General features: G+C 37.4%; 1 protein-coding gene across 3 annotated transcripts in view; it reads right to left on the bottom strand.

Moving 5' to 3' along the window:
• Positions 1-1016: 1016 nt before the first annotated feature.
• Positions 1017-22095, bottom strand: part of PRCP (prolylcarboxypeptidase) — a 67770-nt gene continuing 46691 nt past the window's right edge. For all 3 annotated transcript variants that reach the window (XM_070425721.1, XM_070425719.1, XM_070425720.1), the window contains exons 8-10: positions 11112-11276; positions 10213-10400; positions 1017-1765 (exon numbers count right to left, since the gene is read on the bottom strand). In XM_070425721.1, coding sequence (XP_070281822.1) covers positions 1549-1765; positions 10213-10400; positions 11112-11276 — 570 coding nt within the window. In that variant the 3' untranslated portion in view covers positions 1017-1548. The remainder of the gene's footprint in view (positions 1766-10212; positions 10401-11111; positions 11277-22095) is intronic.

Below are 22095 nucleotides of genomic sequence, written 5' to 3' on the forward strand. Positions count from 1 at the left end.
TTGACTCTTAAATTCCCACATCAGCAGACTTTTCTCTGATGTTGAAATGAAAGTAGTGACCAAATGCTTTGATGGACAACTCATTACAATGAGAACTGAAGGCTTCTGAAACCAGACAAAGATTTTTCTGTATCTCCCGGATGCCAGGGAAAATAAGGGAAATATTTCAATCCCTCACCCAAGAATTAAACTTTATACATGCATTCTTTTAAAAAATAAGTACTTTAGAAATGATCAAGGCACAGTTTTTAAAAAGCAGAAAACGCTCTCAAGGCAAGGTGAAGAAAAAAATGTTTTGAGGAAAAATAAAAAGAAACAAGGGGGAAGAACTCTTTCAACAGTAGAAACTGTTCGTCTCTCTCTCTCTGTGTCCCCAAAAGGTTTTGATCCAACACTATTTGTTATCCTAGAAAAGCTCTTCTGAAGAAAGGTTTCAGTGTAAGAACTGCTTAAAAGAAGCCAACCCTTTGGCAGTAGTAACGGCTTGGCCATTTATTAATGTCAAATATGCTGCCCGCATGAATTAGTCAGCTTGTCTTTTGCACGCCATACAGAAAAGTTCTCGTGCACCTGCCTCTTAGTGTCCTGACACTTCTGGCTTGAATGGCAGCTGCAACGACTACCAGAAAATACAATTTTAAAAAATGCTGAACATCACTACATTCTACCTTCTGAATAGCTGATTAATCAATTTTTAAAGGCTTCTTACTGAAGTATCATCAGTGACCATAGCATATAAAAGCTTGCTCTGATGTAAAATGAAGCAAAACAGGGTTATTTTCCTAAACTGGCAACATGGAACCAAATTACCACAAAACTGACCTTAGGAACAAAGAGAAATGGAGCAGAAACAGGCCAGATTTCTTACTGGCAGTACCACAGTGGCAAATATCCCAGAACTAAGAAGAGCTGCCAAATGGAAAAGAGAAAATTAAAGGACATTCCAAAAACAGCCAAGCCCAGTGCACACAGCATTCCCCACAGCTGGACTGAGCTTAAGGAGCAACACACAGGTATAAGGTCCAGCCTTATTCTTTATTTACAGCACAGTTCAAAGCCTGTAAATCTACAAAAGAAACAGCTCCTTTATCCTGGATTGGCATCGGACACCCTTCCTATCAGCTGCAATTACATCATTTTTATCTATTTTCTGCTTTTTCTTTTGGGAGGGCAGGGGTCTGGAATAATAAATGAGCCAGAGACTTGTCTCAAAAGCAAAAGAAATCCCTGCTTGCAGAGAAACAAAGGAACTGACTCTAACTTCTTGTGAAAGGCAGTCAGGAACTCTGCTCCAGTTATGAGGGCCACTGATGGTGAGGGACAGCTGTCACAAAAAAATTCTTCCTGGAAGAGGTGAGGTGCAAAGATGGCTAGAACCTGGGGTGTGGGGTGGCTGCTGTCACCACCATCACCCTCTCTTCTATCTCAAATTTTTGCCCCACCAAATCTAATGATAAAAAAGGGAAAGTAGATATGCGTAGAAAACCAAAGTGAATGGGAATGTGGGTGGAATGAACATAAAAGAAACTGAAAATGATCAAAAGTTGCTCAGTGCTTCTTTCTTGGAGAGGCATAGAAATCTCTAATCCACTGCTTCATGTATTTAACTTCCAAGGTGCGGGCTAATAGCACAGTCATAGGGTCAAAGGCATTGTTGGCTCGGAGATCTAGATGATGGGCCCCTTCTGGGATAATGATGGCAACCAAGGTGTTTGTGATGTTCTTGGTTACTCCACCTCCTGACCAGGGGTCTAGATCACCATTGCTATGCGAGGGAAAGAAGAAAAAATAAGATTGTTAGTTTTTCATACCTATATCCAGATAAGATAGAAGAAACCTACTTTATGCACAATAACTAAAATTACAAGCTTATATATAAATGGGGGATTTGATCTGATTGAATCTGTCTATAGAAATGTGATTCATACTGGAGTTCTACAATATTTCTAAAACCAAGTACAAAAAATAGGACCAGCCCAGCAGGCACGGCTTAGTAGTTGAGTGTCAATCTGTGAACCAGGAGGTCATGGTTCGATGACTAGTCAAGGCATATGCCCAGGTTGCAGGCTCGATCCCCACTGGAGGATGTACAGGAGGCAGCCATCAAAGATTCCAATGATTCTCTCTCATCATTAATGTTTCTATCTCTCTCTCCTCCTATCCTCTCTGACATCAATTATTTATATATATATAATTTTTTAAGGAAAGAAATAGGACCAAAGAATGAAGGTGGTACCCCATGAGTCAACCCAGGTTGTACTGGAAAGTGGAATTTAAAAACCTAAATTCCAATCCCAGTTTCATCACTCAAAAGCCATATGACCTTCCTCCTCTATAAAAGAGAGCTAACAAGGCCGATCTCATAAGGTTGTTGTATGGATTAAACAAGATAGTACTGTGGGTATATTTAATAAGCACAAGTGTCAGGCACATTGCAGTTCCTCAATTAATGCCACTTTCCAGGAGCCAACTATGAAAGTGATAAATAAAAACTCTCATATTTGAAATGATAATTATCTTTTAGCTCTTAAAAAAAAAAGCCAACCCTTCATTTTTCATACACTACTTTCTTTGTAATACAGTACTTTGGGAAATAGGGTGATTGAACTGAAAAATTTCCTCCAAATCTGAACCAGAAAATTTGGTCATTATTCAAAGACTCCCATTTTACATTGGCTTTAAAGCTACAGAAATGCTAGTAAGTTATTCATCTTGGCTGGTTCATACAACACTTTTCACTGTAAACAGGATCAATCCCTGAAGCAGGCTATTTAGTTTAGCTTAGTAAAAATCCAATACAATCACAGGCAGCATCCCTAATGATATTTCACAGCTTTGTTGAGATATATTTCACCACAAGTTACCCATTTAAATGTAGAATTCAATGGTTTTTAGTATATTCAGAGTTTTGTAATCATTATCACAATTTTAGAACATTTTCATCCTGAAAAGAAACCCATTATTAGCTATTGGTAACTAATAATCCCTATTCCCCTCCCTCAAACTCCCTCACTCAGCTACAGGCAACCACTAACCTGCTCTTTGTATCTATGGATTTGTCTAATATGGACATTTCATATGCTAGTAAATGGAATTATATAATAGGTGGTATTTTATGATTGGCTTCTTTCACTGTGGCATAATGTTTTCAGGTTTCATCTATGTTGCAGTATGTATCAGTACATTATGCCTTTTTATTGCCAAATAATATTCCATTGTATGAATATGCCACATTTTATTTATCCATTCATCCGAAGTACATTTGTGTTGTCCCCACTTTTTTTTTCTATTGTGTATATTGCTCCAATGAACATTCATATACAAGTTTTTGCATGGATACATGTTTTCATTTCTCTTGGGTACAGGCTGACCTAAGTATGGAATTTCTGGTATATATGGTGACTTAACCTTGTGAAGAACTGCCTAACTGTTTTCCAAAGTGACTGCACCATTTTACATTTCCCATTAGCAACATATGAGGGTTCCAACTTTTTTATACCCTTGCCAACACTTATGTTTTTGTTTTTTACTTTTTTAAACTTAATTATAGTTGGTATACAATGTTACATTAGTTATATAAGTTTCAGGTGTACATATAGCAATTCAACATTCTATACCTTTCAAAGTGATCACCTCACTCATTCTGGTAATCACCTATCACCGTGCAAACTTATCACAATAGTTTTATTGACTATACTTCCCTTCACCTTTTTCACCTATCCCCTCATCCTCTAATTACAGCCATCTTATGTGGGTAGGAAATGAGTCTTATTGTGGCTTAGATTTGCACTCCCCAATTTTTAAACTGGGTCATCAATTAAATCATTTGATCCATTCTGAGTTAATATTTTGATATGGTACAAAATAGGGATCCAACTTCATTGTTTTGCATGTGAATATCCAGTTTTCCCAGTACCATTTCTTGAAAAGCCTATTCTTTCCCCAATGAACTATATTGGCATTCTTGTCTGAAAATCAAGTGACCATATATATAAAGGTTGACTTCTGGATTATCAATTATCTTCCACTGGTCTACATGTCTCTTTATGCAAGTGTCACACTGTATTGATTATAGTAGCTTTATAACAACTTTGAAACCAGAAAGTATGAGTTCAAAACCAGAAAGTATGAGTTCTTCATATTTGTTTTTCCTTTACAAGATTGTTTTGGCTATTCTAGGTCCCTTGCATTTTTTATTGAGTTTGTCAATTTCTGAAAAAAGAAACAGCTGGGATCTTTGTAGGGATTACTGAATCTGTAGATCAGTTTGTGGAGTACTGACATCTTAGCAATACTACTTCTTCCATAAGTATATGAAATGTCTTTCCATTATTTAGACCTTTAATTTCTTCCAACAATTTTTTTGTAGTTTTCAGTATATACATGTCACACTTTTTCTGTTAAGCTTATTCCTAAATATTTCATTCTTGACATTATTGTAAACGTAATTGTTCCCTGGTATTATTAACTCCACACATGTATAGACTGGTTTAGAGTTTACAAAGTCTTTCACATTTGACCCTTATAACAATCTTGTGAGGTAGGTTTAATGATAATTCTTTTATAGGTAAGAAAACTAACACCCAACTCATTGAGCTAGCAATGGCAAATCTGATATACAAGCATAGTTTTTATAGCCCTAATCCAGTACTTTGTTTTATACTACATTACATTTCACGGACATGTGACTGCTGTTGGAAATCAGCAGCACATAACTTCTTGACTTGTGTGGTGCACAGTAAAAAGAGCATGAACTTTGGGATCAGACACACCTGGGTTCCAGTCCCAAATCAGCCTCTCATCTTCCTAATCTCATGGAAGCTTATTCTCAATATAAAATAGGGACCAAAATACCTGGATTTATGTATCTGGTCCATGGCATTGTAGGTATTAGATCACTTTCCCCTTATATGGCACCTCTTGGAAAATCTTTATCTCCCTATGACTTGAAATAACAGGACATTTTTATGTATGTTCTTTCATCTCTGTCAATGGCACCTTGTCCTAGTTGCTCAGGCCAAAAAAGTTGGTGTCACTCTTTAATCTATTTATTTCTCACCCAATCTGTCAACAAATCTTGTCAACTACATATACAAATATATCCAGAATTTCAAGACCTCTCACCATATTCACTGTCACCACTCTGATCCAAGTCTCCATTACCTCTAGCCTGACTAGCCTTTACTGACCTTTCTCACTACTCTTATCTCCCTACTATCGGTAGGGTAGGAAATGAATCTTATTGTGGCTTTGATCCTATTAAATTTGATCCTATTAAAACCTGAATCAGATTATGTCACTCCTTTGCTCAAAACATTCCAAGTTTTCCCATCTCATTCAAAGTAAAAATCAAAGACCTTACTAGGACCTACAAGTCTCTCATTAACTACTCCAGCCACACTGACCTCTTTCCTGTCCCTGGAGGAGAACATGCTGAGCACATTTACCTCTCAAGGCCTTTGCCCTTGCTAATTCCTCTTTGTGGAGTGTTCCTACCCCACCACACTCATAGCTATCTAGGTACTCCTGCCAGATCATTTTCCAAAAGTCACCCCTGGTCAAGTCTTCCTTGCTCATTCCCATCTAAAATTTCAAACTGCCTCTCTTATACCCCCATTTCACAGCCCTCTTCCCTGGTTTATTTTTCCTCCTTAGCATGTATCTCCTAACATACTTACAGGTGCTATTTTGTTTATTATCTATCTCTCAAACTAGAACTGCCCAAGGGCAGGAATTTTTGTCTGCTTTGGTTATTACAGTAGCTTCAGCATCTGGTACTCATAGGAGCCATGCAAATGTTTACTGAATGAATGAAAAAAGAATGTGAATGTCTAGTTGTCTTTGGCCAGATACCAGATGCCCTAATCAAAAGAGATCTACAAATACATGTATACAAGGTCAGGAACGTGTAATCACTTCAGTACTTTTTACATGACAAAGCAGAGTTATTATAAGTGATTAATATAAATATAGAGACTGACTTCACCTGTGTGCAGCAGTGGCAAGAATAATTAACTAAGTCAGCAGGTCTAAGTTTTTATACCCTTATTAGCCACATGATTTGGGGTAAGTCATCTGACCCCTATGACCCTCAATTCCAACATGCATTACCCCCCCAAAAAAATTTTTAAAGATAATGTCCTTCCCTCATAGAGGTATTGTAGGGTCCAAGTTAAATATTATATATGAAAGTTATAAACTATAAAATATCACATAAATGTGCAGCATTATAATTATTATCATATTTTGTAGCCTGAGAAGTGTTACTACTTCTGAGAAGTATATGAATCATGAAAAGGAACGTGAAACCATTTCTCATAGAAATTGGGTCAGAAAACTAATGCAATCAGTTTTTTCTAGGCAAATGTACAAATTAAATGAAAAATATGCAGTTAGGTACATTAAATATATATGTGTTTGAAATGCAACTTTAAATTCTCACCACAAATTTTCACTTTTCGTAAGAAAAAGAAATTTCAATTTCAACTTAATAACATCATGCTGGGGAAGGGGGGGAGAATCAATCCAAAAATGTATTTTTTTGGTTTTATTAAAAACAAAAGGCAAAACTCACATGCAAAATAGGATCCTTAGTTTTCAACTACCAAATATATTTTTAAAGTAAACTACACAAGGGGTTAGATTCTCTTGAGTGAACAAATAGCCTTTATCATTATTTCAATTTGACAGGACCAACCCGATTAGGAAACTCTCCATTATTTGCAAAACAAAAAAGCCATCCTAACAGCCACATAATAAGCAAACTGCATTTGATTTAAAAGGTCATCTGAATCAGCCTAGTGACATAGCAACATTGTTTGGAGTTGCTGAGCGACCTAAGATGCACATGGACTTGAATTTCTTGGTCCTAGACATGAGAAAGCTAAACCAGTCACTGGGAAATTTACAAAGAAAAAAAAAAAGTAATAATAGCTTTCATGAGAAAATCTAATTGCCTGGATAAAATTTCCAACAGTGAGCCTCACTTAATTGCTGGCAACAATTAATTTGCCTGAAAAATTATGTTAAACTAATCAGCTTCTCAGGAATTCCCTTTCAGATTTATATTTAAATAACTGAGAATGACCATTGGGGTAACATAATTTCTTACCAATTAAGGATGGGGGGAAAATTAATCCTTCCAACAAAACCACTATGGAAAAAAACTGCTGAAATGAAACCATTAATAGCTACTATTTCTTGACTCTTCATTCATTCAGCAAATGTTTATGGAGTGCCTACTCTGTGGCAAGCACTGACTGGGCATAGGGAATTCAGCAGTGAACAGACAAAAATCTCTGCCCTCACAGTGCTCCCTTCCATAACAGTCTACCTACTCCCTGAAATAAACCTGTCAGGAAGTCACTTTCTATATATATAAAAGCCTAATATGCTAAGTGTCCAAATGATTGGTCAACCAACCGACAGCTCGACCAGTCACTATGACACACACTGACCACCAGAGGGCAGATGCTCCAACTGGTAGGTTAGCTTGCTGCTGGGGTCCGGCCAATCAGGACTGGGTAAGACGGGCTGGACACGCCCTGGAGCCCTCCCTCAGTCCCTCCCTGGCCTCCAAAATATTTCTTCTAATTAATTTCCTTTCAATGTGCACAAATTCATGCACCAGTTTTCTAATTATATAAATTGGCAATCTGCCTGAGGCTAGACAGCTAACTTGGTGAAAAAGGAAAAATAGCACCCAGGTCTCTCTGACTTCAAAGCCCAAGTTCTTAACCTGCAAATCATCAATCCAACAAATACAGACTGAACTTTCCAATCAGAGAAGCAGTCATGCTTGGATTTGTGTGAGGCAACCTGAGGAGAGAAGCATGAACATAAAGATATTTTCACATGGTTCCTTGGACATTTTCTCACTCATTGACCAGAAATGTTTCCTAGCTGGTAGCCACAAAGTACACAGAACAGAAACACCTAAGGCTGCTCCTTTACTTTGGGAATGTGCTTCCTTCAGAAAAACAGGAGAATTCTGAATTTTTAAATAACCTAAATTTTTTTGCACTGGATTTTTCACCTAGCAACATATGGAAAAATATTTCTTTTAAACGTAGACTTCCCATGGCAGAAAGATATACCAGCATCTTCACACAGTCCTGCTTTTAAACTTGCACATGCCTCTGAAGCCTTCCTGAGCTTCATATGTCATTCCTCATCCTCATCAATACACTTATTGCACATTCATTATGTGCCAGTCCCAGTAGCAGGTGCTAAAGGCACAGAGATGATCAAGACAGTCTCTGCCATTAAGAAGTTCACAATCTCATGGGGGCAGAAAGTCTGTTTTTATAATAAACTGTTAGAAAGTCCTTTTTTATACTGAACTAAAAGTTTTATAATTTCCACCTATGTGTTTCAGTTCTTTCGCCCAAATTTTTCTCACAAAAAATCTATCCCCCTCCCAGTGATGATGATGATGATGATTGTTATTTTGATGGCCTGAAGAAAATAATATAACAGGACAAATGGATAACTAAAATACATATCTGTAATAGTTGAACCCAATAAAGAAGGAAAATGTATTTGAACAAAACTCATATATTAAAATGTTCATACAGACTCCACTTTATAATTCAACTTGAACTTCAGCTTTGTAAGCTCAAAGCAAGGAAGGGTGACCTCGGAATGTTATCATGCAAGAGGAATCCATGTAAATACTACATAGAGATTAGCTCCTAAAGAAAAACAAAAAAATTGACAAAGTACTTTCTTCTCTGAGGAACAAAGATAAGCTTGGAGACCCTAGGTTTTACTTAAACTTTCTTCAGTCCTCTCAGTCCTTTTACATTTCCCTAATTTCAAACACCCAAACTTGGCACCATTTCCTTAAATGCTCTAAATAGATTTATTTGTACAAATGCCACTTTTATAAGGCTGAGCCGAAGACTATAGCTGTGAAGAATCCTATTGAGCACAAGGAACACGACTTAAGGAAATTAAACAAAAAGAATCTTTAAGTTTTCCATTCAAGTGTTTCACCTTTTATTTTGGGTAGGTACTCTGCTGGATCAGAAAATAGCATCAACCCAATAAACTAGATTGCAAAGTGAGCAGTGTTATGGGTCTAAACCCAAGCAGTGATCCTTTGGTCAAAACAGCACTCCTTATTCCTAAAAGCTATTGAGCATGTCCCGAAGATCAAATTTAACTCTGTCTATAAAAGCTTGTAAAAGAATGACATTTGTACTTATACAATAGCTCCAGGTTAAGAGATGTGTATAGGTATCTCTCTACTATTTCCATATCGATTTGGAAATACATTTTTTATTAACTAGTTGCTATTCTTAATAGCTGTCAGCCTGATGTATAAGCCAAAACAAGGAAATTTTGAAGTGGCAATCAGATACACTCAGAGTCTACTCAAATAACTCTGATGTGAACCAATACCACATATGTCACCATAAGAGCAGTACTATGTAGACGAACAAACAGGATTTTTGTGGTCAATAAGGCCAAGGTTGAAATCTGGTTTTATTAGTAACTAAAATAAAGCTGGATGAACTTTAGCAAGTGACTGAACACAGTGACCCTCACTTTCCTCCTCAGGAAAAAGGAACTATAACAACTACTTCACAAGATTGTTGTAAGGGTTCAAATTTTGGTAATTTATTTAAAGTTCCTGATATAGTTTCTGAAACAGAACAGATTAGGTACTTTAAAAGTATTTGTTGAATGGATACTAAAAAATTTTTATTACCATTAATAACAATAGTAACAAAAGTAAGGCAACTTGTGAACAAATGATGCTTCATTTTGTGCTGAGGAATTTTTAAGAATATTTTCATTTTCTTGCTGCGCTGTTTTTAAGCCTTTAACCATGGTGGTAATAGAATGTAAAATCATATCTCTACTCTGCATCCTCTTTCTGTCTTCTTTTTCTTCTCCTTCTCCTTCTTCTCCTTCTTCTCCTCCTCCTCCCCCTCCTCCTCCGCCTCCTCCTCCTTCTCTTCCTCCTCCTCTTCCTTTTTAGGGAATTTTTAGAAGAGTTTATTTGAGCCAAACTGGTGACATGCCTGGAAGCAAGATCTCAAATGCTCCCAGCATCCTCTATCTTTCAAGTAATAGGTAAACAAGATACCATTGGTTGTATTCTATATTATTTTATTGTCCAACATTTTTCCTGGCTCTATTTTCTCAGCTATTCTACAAATGTCTCCAACAACAAAGTTTTTCTTTGGAACAGCAATAACTCACCTGAAAATGATGTTCGTGTGGGAACTGATGTTTTTGCCTCCATACATAGAAGTGATCCAGGAGGGCCTTGGTTTCACACCCCACTGTTTAAAACATTCATCTGAAAATGCCTTCAAGTCCCACGGATGAGGTTCAAACATGTCATCAATACCATTGGTACAAAAGGGCATGACGATTTCTGTGCAGGCCTGAGAAAGCAACCCATAAGAGTCTAGTGAAAAAATAAGGCACAAAGAAATTAAATAAATTTGTCCAAAGTCATACACTAGTAAGCAACAAAGCCAGAGTTTGAACTCAGGCAGTCTGGCTTCAGAGTTCCTGCTCTTTACCTCTCTGTGTCATACCACCTCTCATTGCTCCTGGAAAGGCTCAGTTGAGAAATCACAGAAGTTAGAGCTATATATTCCTTCTTTGTAAACTGGTTTGTTTGTTTTTTCACATCTATTATCATACTGAATCTTCAAAACAACTCTGGAAAGTATTCTTATTCTTATTACTCTCATTGTACAGATGAAAGAACAAAATCTCAGAGGGATCAAGTTAGACTCCCCTTCATTTATGTGTCCATAAAATGTTTCCTTTATAGGACTTATCAAGACCTATTATAATATTAGTTGCACTTCTTTTTCAACAAGCTACATTTGATGGTAAGATCGATCATGTCTTACTTATCTTTGTATCTTTGGAGCCTAGAAGGGTGCCTAACGGATGATAAGTACACAGAATATATTTGGCGATGATTAAATACATGAGTGAATGAATGAATGAGGAAACTTATCATGGCTTCAGAGTGAGACCACACTGAGACCCAGGTTAGGTGATAAAATCTTGTGAACTCTGTTGCAGCCAGCCATATCAATGAAAAGTAAGTTCCACTTGGAGAAATTATACACACTTACCTGATAGCTCCAACCCAGGGATCCCAGACTGCTAGTTGATGTCTCTGACATATTCAGGCATCTCGCCTGGCCTGAATAATTGTAATATACATTCAGAGCTTGGAAAATATTCTGCAGCAACTTTTTATCAGATAAATTGGGATTTTTCAAATACTGGCACACCACCTGTCATTTTAGAGAAATAAAAAGAAGAGTCAGAACATAAATATAAATCCTAATATATAAAAAGCCAGGGGCCATCACAACCAAAACAACTGGAGGGACAACCAAACAGCAGGCTGCGTGGGGTGGCAAGGCCGGCAGGGGGTTTAGTGAGGGACGACCAAACAAATGAACAGCAGGCTGCATGTGGCAATCAGGCCAGCCGGGGCGAGGGGGCGGGGGGGAGCAGTAAGGAGCGACCAGGCAGGCAGGCAGGTGAGCAGTTAGGAGCCAGCGGTCCTGGATTGTGAGAGGGATGTCCCGGATTAGAGAGGGTATAGGCTGGGCTGAGGGGAGCCCCCCCCCCCCCCGCACAAATTTCATGCACCAGGCCTCTAGTTATAGTATAATAAAACAAAAGACATAGGACTTTAATTTGATCATAAAAGGTAAGCATTTAACTACTTGACAATTTCTATCTTTTGAGTATAATCCCCTTAACAGATTAATAAACCTTTTAACTACTCCCTAAACTATAGAAGTAAACCAAAGTCATTTGCATAGCATGCAAAGTCCTCCCTACCTACCACTCTAGCTTTAACTCCTGCAACCTTTGCTGCAGCCTAGAAAAACCATTTCCAGCCCACTAAGCTCTTTCCCTCCTCTTTGCTTTTGCACATCCCTTCTCCCTCTCTCCAATTCACCTAAGCTGGCAAACACCAATTCATCTTCCACAATTCTCAGCTCAAGTATCACCTCCCCTATGAGGCCATCATTGCCTATGTCCCTCAAGTCAGGAGAACTAAGTCACTCCCTCCTTCAGGCTTCACTATGCCCTGTGCCTTTTCTTATCAGAGCCCTTGTAATGCTGTACAGCACTCATTGATTCCAGAGTGTCTCCCTCACCACTTACTTAAGCAAGATATCTAGTAATGAAATGTTTGCTGAATGAATGACTACAATTTTATAAAAACACAAAATTTATAAAATTTCATATGGAAAAACTATACCATGCTTCAATGTCTAGCAGCAGTTCTCAACCTGTGGGTCGTGAACAATGAAAATACATCCTGCATATCAGATATTTACATTACGATTCATAATAGTAGTAAAATTACAGTTATGAAGTAGCAACGAAAATAATTTTATGGTTGGGGGTCACCACAACATGAGGAACTGTATTAAAGGGTAGCGGCATTAGGGAGGTTGAGAACCACACTGGTGTGATAAGCAGATCAGGCAGCTCCCCAGCTCCCAAATACTCCCATCACTGGACTATACTCAGTACCTGAAATTTAGTACTAAAAATCAAAGACAATTCTCAGGGTTGGAAATGAAGGCAGGGACTATCTAAGACAGGGGCATGGAAAGCTTTCGAGGGCATGTAAATATTCCATATCTTCCTAGGGGTCTGGGTTACACAACAAACAGTAGACTTACAACTTGTACATCTTACTGTATGTAAATTTCACCTTAAAAAATCAAACAAATAGTGAACTCTAGTTAATGACATTAAACCTGATTTTAGGAAGTGTGTAAATGTCTTCAACTTAATTTCAAAATGCATTTAATAATAAGGTGAAAAGAAGGATGACAGGTGAATCTATTTGATATAATATATCAATTAAAGCAAAATATTATTTATAGAACTTAGGTGGTAGGCTTATGTATTCACTGTCCAATTATTTCAACTTTACTGAATTTTTTTTCACAATAAAATGTTGGGGGGAAATCACAGGCAATGGAATCAAAGCTGAATAACAACAACAACAATTGCTACTGATTACTGAGCCCTAGTTTACAACCATTACATCACTTAAGCCTCAAACAATCCTATCAGATGTATTATTGTCCACTATTTTACATGAAGAAACTGATTCTTAGGTTAAATCACTTTATTCAAGGTCATCCAGCAAGTAAATGGTAGAACCTAGATTCAATACCAGATGTCTCTGGTCATAAAATATACATCTCACTCATGTCACACAGCTTAGGTTGTATCCCCTATAAAACTGCAAAGAGCCCCAAAGGCAAGGAAAACACATTACGTTTCCATCTTCTATTAACACCTTCACATGAATTTAGTGATCTGGTCCTTTCTCATTTCAGATAAAATATCTATATAATAGCCAAGTTCTGACAAAAAAAAAAAATAGATGAATCCAGAAAAGAAAAAGCCTGGAAAAAAGGAACTCAGTTACCCCACTTTAGAGAGAGATTCTGGGCAGGAGGAACAACCAGACCCGGTCTGGGCATATGCTCCCAGTCAGGAAAGGAGGACACTGAGAAAGGAGTAAGTGGCCACAAGCAAACACAGTCTCTCAGCACAGTTCTGCCTACAACCAGCTTCCAGTAACACTTGCCTGGAAAAAAGGGAAACTTGAGACAGAGAAAATGAATTACAGAAAAAATTAAATGCCTCTCCGCAAATGTATTCAGCACAACAATATTTCTATGCAATGTTAAATGATACTGTGTGAAATAAAAGGTTTTGGGAAATTTTAGGAAATGTATTAGCAAACATGAAGCTTTCTTGACTGGAGGATTTCTCTGAGTCTGTAACATGCTTAATTACAATGTGACTTGCCAAAAGGGAGATGGAGTATGCATTTTCCAAGTTTTTGGTAATACTGAGTGTGAGAAAAGTCATAAATTAAGATGTACAAATAACTGGACATACTGTACCTTAAAAAACTAACTGTGAGGCCATACACCAAGGTTTAGGGCAGTGGTCGGCAAACTCATTAGTCAATAGAGCCAAATATCAACAGTACTTCTTCAAAATAGACTCGCCCAGGCCGAAAACCGACTTCTGCGCATGGGCCATGAAGTTCAATCACACTGTATGTGCATGCCCGCACGTGGTATTTTGTGGAAGAGCCACACTCAAGGGGCCAAAGAGCCGCATGTGGCTCGCGAGCCACAGTTTGCCAACCATGGGTTTAGGGTATACATAAAGAAATGAGTTATGCTAAACTAAGAGCCTCATAAAACTACTGAGCCTAAAGTAATAAGTAAATGCAAGTCAAAGAAAAAAAGGCAAAACAGTGTTTTACTATTCTGACAATTCTCAATTATTCATGGCAAGTAAAAAAAAAAATACCTAATTGTATAGCATTTTTCTCAGAAAATGTTCCTAAGAAATATACCAATCAGAAATAACCAAGAAAATATGGAAATCAAGAACCAATCACAGAATTCATTAAACTACCTATTTCCAACAGTTGATCAGCATTCTTTCCTATATGTGGACACCAATGGTGGATTCAGCTTTCAAAATGCAGCAAAAAACCACAGAGTTAACACATGGCATGCAGAGAAGAGCATTATGTTCAGGCACAGCATGGTAGATGAGGCAGGGTGACAATGCAAACTGGGCAAGGGAATGCGGTGCTGACGTGCAGCAATAAGTGGCCTCAAACTCTGGAAAAGAACAGTCGCAAGTGAGCGTGACTCATATGTTGGCATCAGATCCCCTCTCAGCACTAGAACGCTGGGCCTCTGTCAGGCAAAGAAAAGGAGTCCCCATGAATAGCCATCTCTACAAATAGCAGTTACTATCACTCCTTAAAAGACACAAGAAAGGCTGGGGACCGGCACCGCTTGACAATACTTAGGGTTTGGGCAGCTCCAGTTACACAAAGAGAAAGAAGATCATCGTCTTAAACTTGGCCTCTGATAGTAGAAATTCCTTGTCCAGCTTGCTGTCCACTGTGATGTCAGAGCACCCTTAAAGTATTCAGTCTGCTTCTGAGCACCACACTTTAAGAAGGACGCTGACTAACATGAGAGTCCAGAGAGGAACAATCAGGATGGAGAGTTGAGGAAAATTAAAGAAACCCTACAATTGGGCATCTGTATCATTCTCAATCTTTCATTATTACAAATAAGCCTACAATAAACATACTTGGGGATAAATGTTTACATATATCCTTAATTTTTTTCTTGAAAGAAAGTACTGGTTCAAAGGAAATAAACATCTTTAAGGCCTTTGCCACATCCTATCAAATTACCCTATAGAAAGGAAGTTCCCATTTATAAGTCTACCAATGCCGAAACCAATTCCAGCATGTCAGCAAGGGCTGAATCTGGAGTGGCTGAAGGGCATTTCCCCAAACCTGAAAAGGGATGATTGCTTGCTGATAGACAGCTAAGGACATCTCAATCTGCATGTTATTGCCTCCTACTGGCCAAACACCTCAACAGCCGCAGGCTAATTCCCCCATTCTGACAATGCTTGTGTATACGGAAACCTTACCCTTTGATGTGTATATCTCTGCCTGGCCTTAGGACAATTTGTGTTAATAAAAAGCAAGGGGTCCTGAGATTAGGAGAACTTAGTTTCTTTAGCTAAGTTTTCTCTGACTCCCCATAATGCCTTTCAAAATTATGTTTCGTCTCTGGACTCTTTATTAAGTTACACACAGCGCCTTCTCCAGATTGCTGAACCCTTCTAGATGCTGGAACAAGAACCACGGCATAGTAATATGCTAGTAGAAGCCAAAATAATATCACTTAAAATTTTTTTGGAAAAATATTGGCAAATTCACTAAGGGAATGTTGTTATTTTAGGTGGTTCAAAAAAGTTCCTTTCTATCTCAAAGAGACTGTAAGTTCAAGCATTATTCTCTAGCATAAAAACAAAACAAAACAGAATATCTACATATCTCTATGCCTTTCCTTAACAATTTTGGTAGCAAAACATAAATAAAGCTTTCCAAAAAATACTGAAGTCATACCGGCAAAACCTCAACATTAGTCCCATACTTAGTCAAAGACTGTAGTAATTCAAAAAGAGATATTCATATACTTTTATTTTATTAAAGACTTATAGAACGCACAAAACACTATGTGAAGGTTGAACCCTATGAAATTGCCATGTTAATTAGTCAAACACAGTCAAATATTGGCATATTTGGTTCAATTTCATGTAAGACTTCAACTTAAGCGTGATAATTTGTAGATATTACCCACTTGATAAGGGTAAGCACTTAGTCTGTGGATTGTTGACTTGAAGGCTGTGATCTAATCAGACAATAAGGACAGAGTCGCTGCCAACCACTGCCATCCAAAATACTCAACACCAATATAGCCCCTGTACCATATTTCCTATTTATTTTATGGACACTAACAAATACCATCTCCCGAACAATTTCTACATGAGACACTGCATAAGGCCATAAACTCATTTATATGGGGGCAACTGAGGCTGAGGCTGCTAGTATAACTACTGAATGTTTCTTGAGGTCAGTACTTTCCCTATAATGACAGTCTGCAGGAAGAAACAAGCTCACAATTTAAAAATCAGTTCTGGCTATGGCTGGTTTGGCTCAGTGGATAGAGGGTCAGCCTGTGGACTAAATGGTCCCAGGTTCGATTCCGGTCAAGGGCACATGCCTGGGTTGTGGCTCACTCCCCACTGGGGAGCGCGCAGGAGGCAGCCCATCAATAATTCTCTCTCATCGTTGATGTTCCTATCTCTCTATCCCTCTCCCTTCCTCTCTGAAAACAACTAAAAAATATATTTTTTTAAAAATCAATTCTGAACCCAGGCTTTGGCCACAACATCCTGGTATAACAATCCGTCTCCCTGATATGATATAGTAATAAAAATAGTTGTTCCTTTGCACTAGCATTGACTTAGTGCTTACTATACACCTGGTCCTATTAAATCTTCATAATGACGCTAATAAGCATTACAATGACTATTACCCCCAGTTCACTGATAAAGAAACTAAAACACACAATGGTTTAAGAGAATTGCTCAGATCAGACAAGAAGAAGAAATAAAAGGCATTCAAATTGGAAAAGAAGAAGTAAAACTGTTATTATTCGCAGATGACATGATTTTATACATAGAAAGCCCTAAAGACTCCATAAAAAACTACTAGATTTAATAAATGAATTTGGCAATGTAGCAGGATACAAAATTAACACCCAGAAATCTATGGCTTTTTTATACACCAATAATGAACTCACAGAAAGAGAAACAACAAAAACAATCCCATTTACCATTGCACACACAAAAAAATTAAGATACCTAGGAATAAACTTAACTAAGGAGATAAAAGACCTGTACTCAAAAACTATAGGACACTGAAAAAAGAGATAGAGGAAGATATAAACAAATGGAAGAATTAACGTGTTCATGGATTGGTAGAATCAATTTCATTAAAATGTCCATACTACCCAAAGCAATCTATAGATTTAATGCAATCCCCATTAAAATACCAACAGCATATTTCACAAACCTAGAACAAACTCTCCAAAAATTCATATGGAATAAAAAAAAGATCCCAAATAGCCGCAGCAATCTTGAGAAAGAAGAACAAAGTTGGAGGGATCACAATATCAGTGGCTATATTACAAAGCCACTGTTCTCAAAACTGCCTGGTATTGGCACAAGAACTGACATATAGACCAATGGAACAGAACAGAGAACCCAGAAATCAACCCAAGCCATTACGCTTAATTAATATTTGACAAAGGAGGCAAGAGTATAAAATGGAGTTGACAGTCTCTTCAATAAATGGTGTGGGAAAATTGGACAGATACATGCAAAAAAAATGAAACTAGACCACCAACTTACAAAAATAAACTCAAAATGGATAAATAACTTAAATGTAAGATGGGAAACCATAAAAATCTTGGAAGAATCCATAGGCAGCAAAATATCAGACATATGTTGTAGCAATATCTTTACCTATATAGCTCCTAGGGCAATGGAAACTAAGGAAAAAATAAACAAATGGGACTACATCAAAATAAAAAACCTCTGCACAGCTAAAGAAACCATCAACAAAACAACAAGAAAGCCCACTGCATGGGAGAACATATTTGCCAATGTTCTCTCTGATAAGGGTTTAATCTCCAAAGTTTATAGGGAACTCATACAACTTAACAAAAAGAAGATAAACAATTCAATCAAAAAATGGGCAAAGGACTTAAATAGACTCTTTCAAAAGTGGACATACAGAAGGCCAAGAGATATAGGAAAACATGCTCAAAATCACTAATCATCTGAGAGATGCAAATCAAAACAACAATGAGGTACCATCTCACACCTGTCAGAATGGCTATCATCAACAAATCAACAAACGACAAGTGCTGGCGAGGATGTGGAGAAAAAGGAAACCTCATGCACTGCTTGGGAATGCAGACTGGTGCAGCCACAATGGAAAACAGTATGGAGTTTCCTCAAAAGATTAAACATGGAAATGCCCTTTGACCCAGCAATCCCACTTCTAGGACTATATCCCAAGAAATCAGAAATACCAATCACAAAGGACATATGCATCCTACGTTACAGCAGCACAATTTACAATAGCTAAGATTTGGAAACAGTTCAAGTGCCCATCAAATGAGTGGTCTAAAAAATAGTGGTACATCTAAAAATGGAATACTATGCTGCTGTAAAAGAAAGAACTCTTACCATTCACAACAGCATAGATGGACATGGAGAGCATTATGCTAAGTGAAAAAAGCCAGTCAGAGAAAAATAAATATCGCATGATCTCACTCATTTGTGGAATATAACGAACAACATAAACTGATGAGCAAAAATAGATCCAGAGGAGAGGAGAGGAGAGGAGAGGAGAGGAGAGGAGAGGAGAGGAGAGGTGAGGAGAGGAGAGGAGAGGAGAGGAGAGGAGAGGAGAGGAAGGGGGAGAGGGGAGAGGGGGGAGGGGAGGCTCACGGCTGGCGAGCGCAACGGTGGTGGCTGGAGCCTCTCTGGCCTCTGTGGCAGCACTAAGGATGTTCTGCTAGCTTAGGGCGGCTCCATCAGTCAGACATCCCCCGAGGGCTCCCAGGCTGTGAGAGGTTGCAGGCCAGGTTGAGGGAACCCCTCTCGCGAGTGCACAAATGTCATGCACCGGGCCTCTAGTACTATATATAATACTTTAAAATAGTACTATATATAATACTTTAAACAATAAAGAATTTTTTTAAAGACTTATTTATAGGTCTATGTTTTCTCAAATACTATAAATTGTGAAAGCTGACGTATATCAAAGTATAGCACTTTCTAAACAGGCTTGATACATAGTAATAAATAGAAAATAAAAGCTGGAGAGAAAAAGAGAGAGAGAATTGCTCAAACCCACACAGCCAGAGTGGCAGAACTGGTATTCAAATACAGACTCACTCTGAAGCTTAACTACTACACTACACATACTCAACTTTAAAGTTACAGTGTCTGAGACAAATAACAACATAAACAGTGCCTAAATATACCTGCAATCTCATGCTTATTTATTTATATTTGCCAATTACAGTTGACATTCAATATTATTTTATATTTGTTTCAGGTGTTAAATAGTACATAGCAGTTAAATACTTATATAATTTAGGAAATGATTCCCCCCAGTAAGTCTTGTACCCCCTGGCACCATACATAGTTATTACATTATTGACTCTATTCCCTATGCTGTACTTTACATCCCCATGACTATTTTCACACTTAATTTTTAAACAAATTTCTTTTATTCTTAGACTATATTTTTCTAAGTTTATTTGTTTTTGGTAAACACTTAGAAGGGATTCTGTGTCACTATAAAATCATAAGACTTTTTTATTATGCTATAGTAAGAAGAAAACTGTAAAATAATGTGAGGCTCAAGAATCACATGAAATGAACAAACTAAATTCATTTTCTGTTTCCTAAAACAAAGGTAAACATTCAGGAAAAACTTTAAAAGAGCATTAGAAATCTATTTTAATATGTGTGGTTTTTAAGAGTGTAGAAATTGTGGAGATGATAGAACATTCTACCCTCAGTACCATACTAATCAGCTCTGCACCCAAATACTAGGTTCTGCCCTTTGAGCCTGTGAACACCCAAGAAAGATAACAATTTGCTCAGAAGTTTTAAGTGTCCCCACCTCTGAGGGTAAGCATTTGAATATGAAAGAAAAAAAGGGGCAAGGAACATTTTTTAAAAGAGCAAGGAAAGAAGATAGGTTTAAAACAAACAAACAAAAAGACGAATCTCCTCTCAGAGAGTATGGTCCATCCACATTAGAGAAAGGATTAAGCAGCTACATTCAACTTTTCTAACAGATTTTTATTCTCTAAGGCTTCAATACCCCTCTCACACTCACTCAGATAATCACATTAGTTTTGTCATTAAAAGCTCCCTTTTCATTGAATGCACCTAAACTGGCTTAAACCACCCAGAGAGGTTGAATACATTACCAAACACTAAGACAAATGGAAGAGATTTTCCATTTTATGTCTTATTATTTCACAATATCTATCTGCATGCTCAGAAGGCTAAGCTAAAAGATTTGGCAAGTTATCAGCTAAAAAACATTTCCAAAATAAACAAACTCTGCTATACCCTTTAAAACTGCTCTTTAAACTGAGATGAGAGCTAGTTTGATGCTGACAGAACAGTCAAGTGACAGAGGGGTTTTCTATTTCCCTTTTCTCTTCTTCCGCGTGTCCTATTGGCCAAGTCCATGATTATTTCTGCATAAATGTTGCAGCTTCTGTTAGCAGTAAACAAAGCAAATGGAATCTAAATGTACAAAGCCCAAAGACAAATTAAAAAGAGTGATTTCTTGAGTTGAGATGAAAACTTGCATTCAGTCGCTGCCTATGGATTCTTCAGAACTGTACATGGTCCAGACAGAAATGGAAATCACCTGCTTTTTTCCATAACTCAACTGTTACTTATTATCTCACTATAATAAGCCTGCATGGGATATAAAACTGAAACTCACAGGCACAGATAACAATATGAGGTGGTTATCAGAGGGGAGGGGGAGGTGTTAGTAAAGGGTAAAGGGGGCTAAATATATGGTGATGAAAGATTATTTGACTTTGGGTGGTTGGCACATAATGCAATATACAGATAATGTGCCATAGAAATGTACACTAGAAACCTATATAATCTTATTAATCAGTGTCACTCCTATAAATTTAATTTAAAAAATGAAATGGATGCTTTAAAGGAAAAAAGAAAAGAAAAGGATGGCTGTTTGTCAGCCCTTTAAAAAGGAGGAAGTGTATCAGAGGGAGGAGGAGTCCTGGTTAAATGGAACTATCCAAGTGAAAGAGCCGTCTCCAACTGAGTAATGTTCCAGGGATTAGTGGGTTGGGAGAACAGAGAAGGGGGTCAAGAAAGGAGAAATAGAATGAACAGTGAAAGAAAGTGATCTGAAGCTAAAAGTTTGGGAGGAAGACAAGTAGTGGAGAGATTCTGAAATCAGGATGAAACCGAAGACAGATGTAGTTAATCGAAGTTTCTCAAGCAAGAAACAGAGAGAAGTTTATTTTGGGTGCAGTTCAGACAAGAAACAGAATCATAAATGTATCATAAGCAATCAAAAATTTCTTAATATGTCAAAAGAAGGATAAAGTCAGTAAGAAATAATTGAAGAAAATTACAAGAACTAGTCCTGGATAAAAAAAATAAAAATAAAAGATGATTTGGGACAGACACAAAGTTATTTTGCCCTAAAAAATAAATTTTTATACTGTATATATACAAAAGATAAAAGAAGGATTGTGCTAAATCAAAAACAGATGACAAAACATTTGAGATATATTCCGTTAAGCTTGAGTGATTATTTAAGAGAGAGAAAAAATGGAATATTTATTTACATTTAAGACTCAATAGAAAGATATCTCAAAAAGAACATTAAAGGAATGGGGAAAAAACCAAAGTTAGACTATTCACTGTTCCAAATCATAAACAAACGAAAAAAGTGTATCCTACCTATTTTTCTAAATTAGATTGGCAAACTACAGCCCCCAGGCCAAATCCAGCCCAATTCCTGTTTTATAAATACTAAGCAATATTGGAACACAATCATCATAATTCATTTACATATGTGTA

This window comes from Myotis yumanensis, unplaced genomic scaffold (genome assembly GCF_028538775.1).
Source record: "Myotis yumanensis isolate MYYU_CA2020_CCGP unplaced genomic scaffold, mMyoYum1.0.hap1 SCAF_10, whole genome shotgun sequence".
Classification (NCBI taxonomy): Eukaryota; Metazoa; Chordata; class Mammalia; order Chiroptera; family Vespertilionidae; genus Myotis; species Myotis yumanensis.